The sequence below is a fragment of the Propithecus coquereli genome, unplaced genomic scaffold, assembly GCF_000956105.1.
Source record: "Propithecus coquereli isolate 6110/MARCELLA unplaced genomic scaffold, Pcoq_1.0 Scaffold61, whole genome shotgun sequence".
NCBI lineage: Eukaryota > Metazoa > Chordata > Mammalia > Primates > Indriidae > Propithecus > Propithecus coquereli.
Genome location: NW_012152063.1, coordinates 5,144,869 through 5,146,000, shown reverse-complemented (window position 1 = coordinate 5,146,000; position 1,132 = coordinate 5,144,869). Strand labels below are relative to the sequence as shown.

General features: G+C 39.8%; 1 protein-coding gene across 1 annotated transcript in view; it reads left to right on the top strand.

Moving 5' to 3' along the window:
* The window catches only part of MACC1 (metastasis associated in colon cancer 1), a 73,539-nt gene that overhangs the window by 70,008 nt on the left and 2,399 nt on the right, over window positions 1-1,132 (top strand). Inside the window, exon 5 of the mRNA XM_012659399.1 lies at window positions 866-890. Coding sequence (XP_012514853.1) covers window positions 866-890 — 25 coding nt within the window. The remainder of the gene's footprint in view (window positions 1-865; window positions 891-1,132) is intronic.

Below are 1,132 nucleotides of genomic sequence, written 5' to 3'. Positions count from 1 at the left end.
TCAGCCTAAGGCCATTCTCAATAATCTACAGGAATCTGTACCTGTGAGGCCACTTAACTAATGGGTAAATATATGCTAATTTCCATCCCCCTAAAATAGCTGTACAAGTTTTTTTCTTCTCTTTAGAAGGAGATGATTCTTAAACATGATCATTTTACAAGGCAAGCAATTAATTTAGAAACTTACAATATTAGTTCCCGGTAGGGTGTGCAGAGGGAGGCAAGTACATTGGGTCAGGGAGATAACAAGGTCTAACAGTTTCTGTGCTGCTTTTGTTTCTCTTGTCTCATTTCCTCAGAGGGCACAGGTGCAAAAAATTGCCCTCTCTGTGTGCCAACTTCTACAGTCAGGCACTTTCACTCACTTTCTCGCCTTTTCAACTTCCTTCTCTTCCTTTTGTTCTAATTTTATGTGTCTAACACACAGTTATCTGGCATTTACTCTGTGCCAGGCACTATTTTGGGAATATCACAAAAATTAACTGATTTAATCCCTTCAACAAAAACTTGTGGGACAGATACTAATATTATATAAGATATACAGAGGAAAAGTAACTTGCTTAAATGTACAGAGCTAGAAACTCATGGAACCAAATTTAGAACACAGACCTTTGACTTTGGGGTCCATGCCCTTTAACCTTTACACTCTACCCCACCACCTGCCACTGTCCAATATGGCAACCAAGGCACAGAGCCAGGAGGTGTGGTAAGGGCTGGGATGTAGCCTCTTTTCAAGTCATGCTATGATACTGCCAAAATGTGTCCCAACATCTTTATCAAGCCTCAAGCTGATGAATGGAGGAAATATATTAATATATTTGCCAGATTTTTTTGAACACTTTAACAATTTCTTATTCTTTTCTAAGGAGAAGAAAAAGCCTCTCTTTGGAGGTTTCTGAGAATGTCACTTTTTATTTTTTTTTGATTTATTTATTTTTTTTTTTTGAGACAGAGTCTCACTCTTTTTGCTGGGGCTACAGTGCCGTGGCGTCAGCCTAGCTCACAGCAACCTCACACTCCTGGGCTCGAGCGATCCTTCTGCCTCAGCCTCCTGAATAGCTGGGACTACAGGCATGCGCCACCATGCCTGGCTAATTTTTTCTATATATTTTTAGTTGTCTGATTAATTTCTT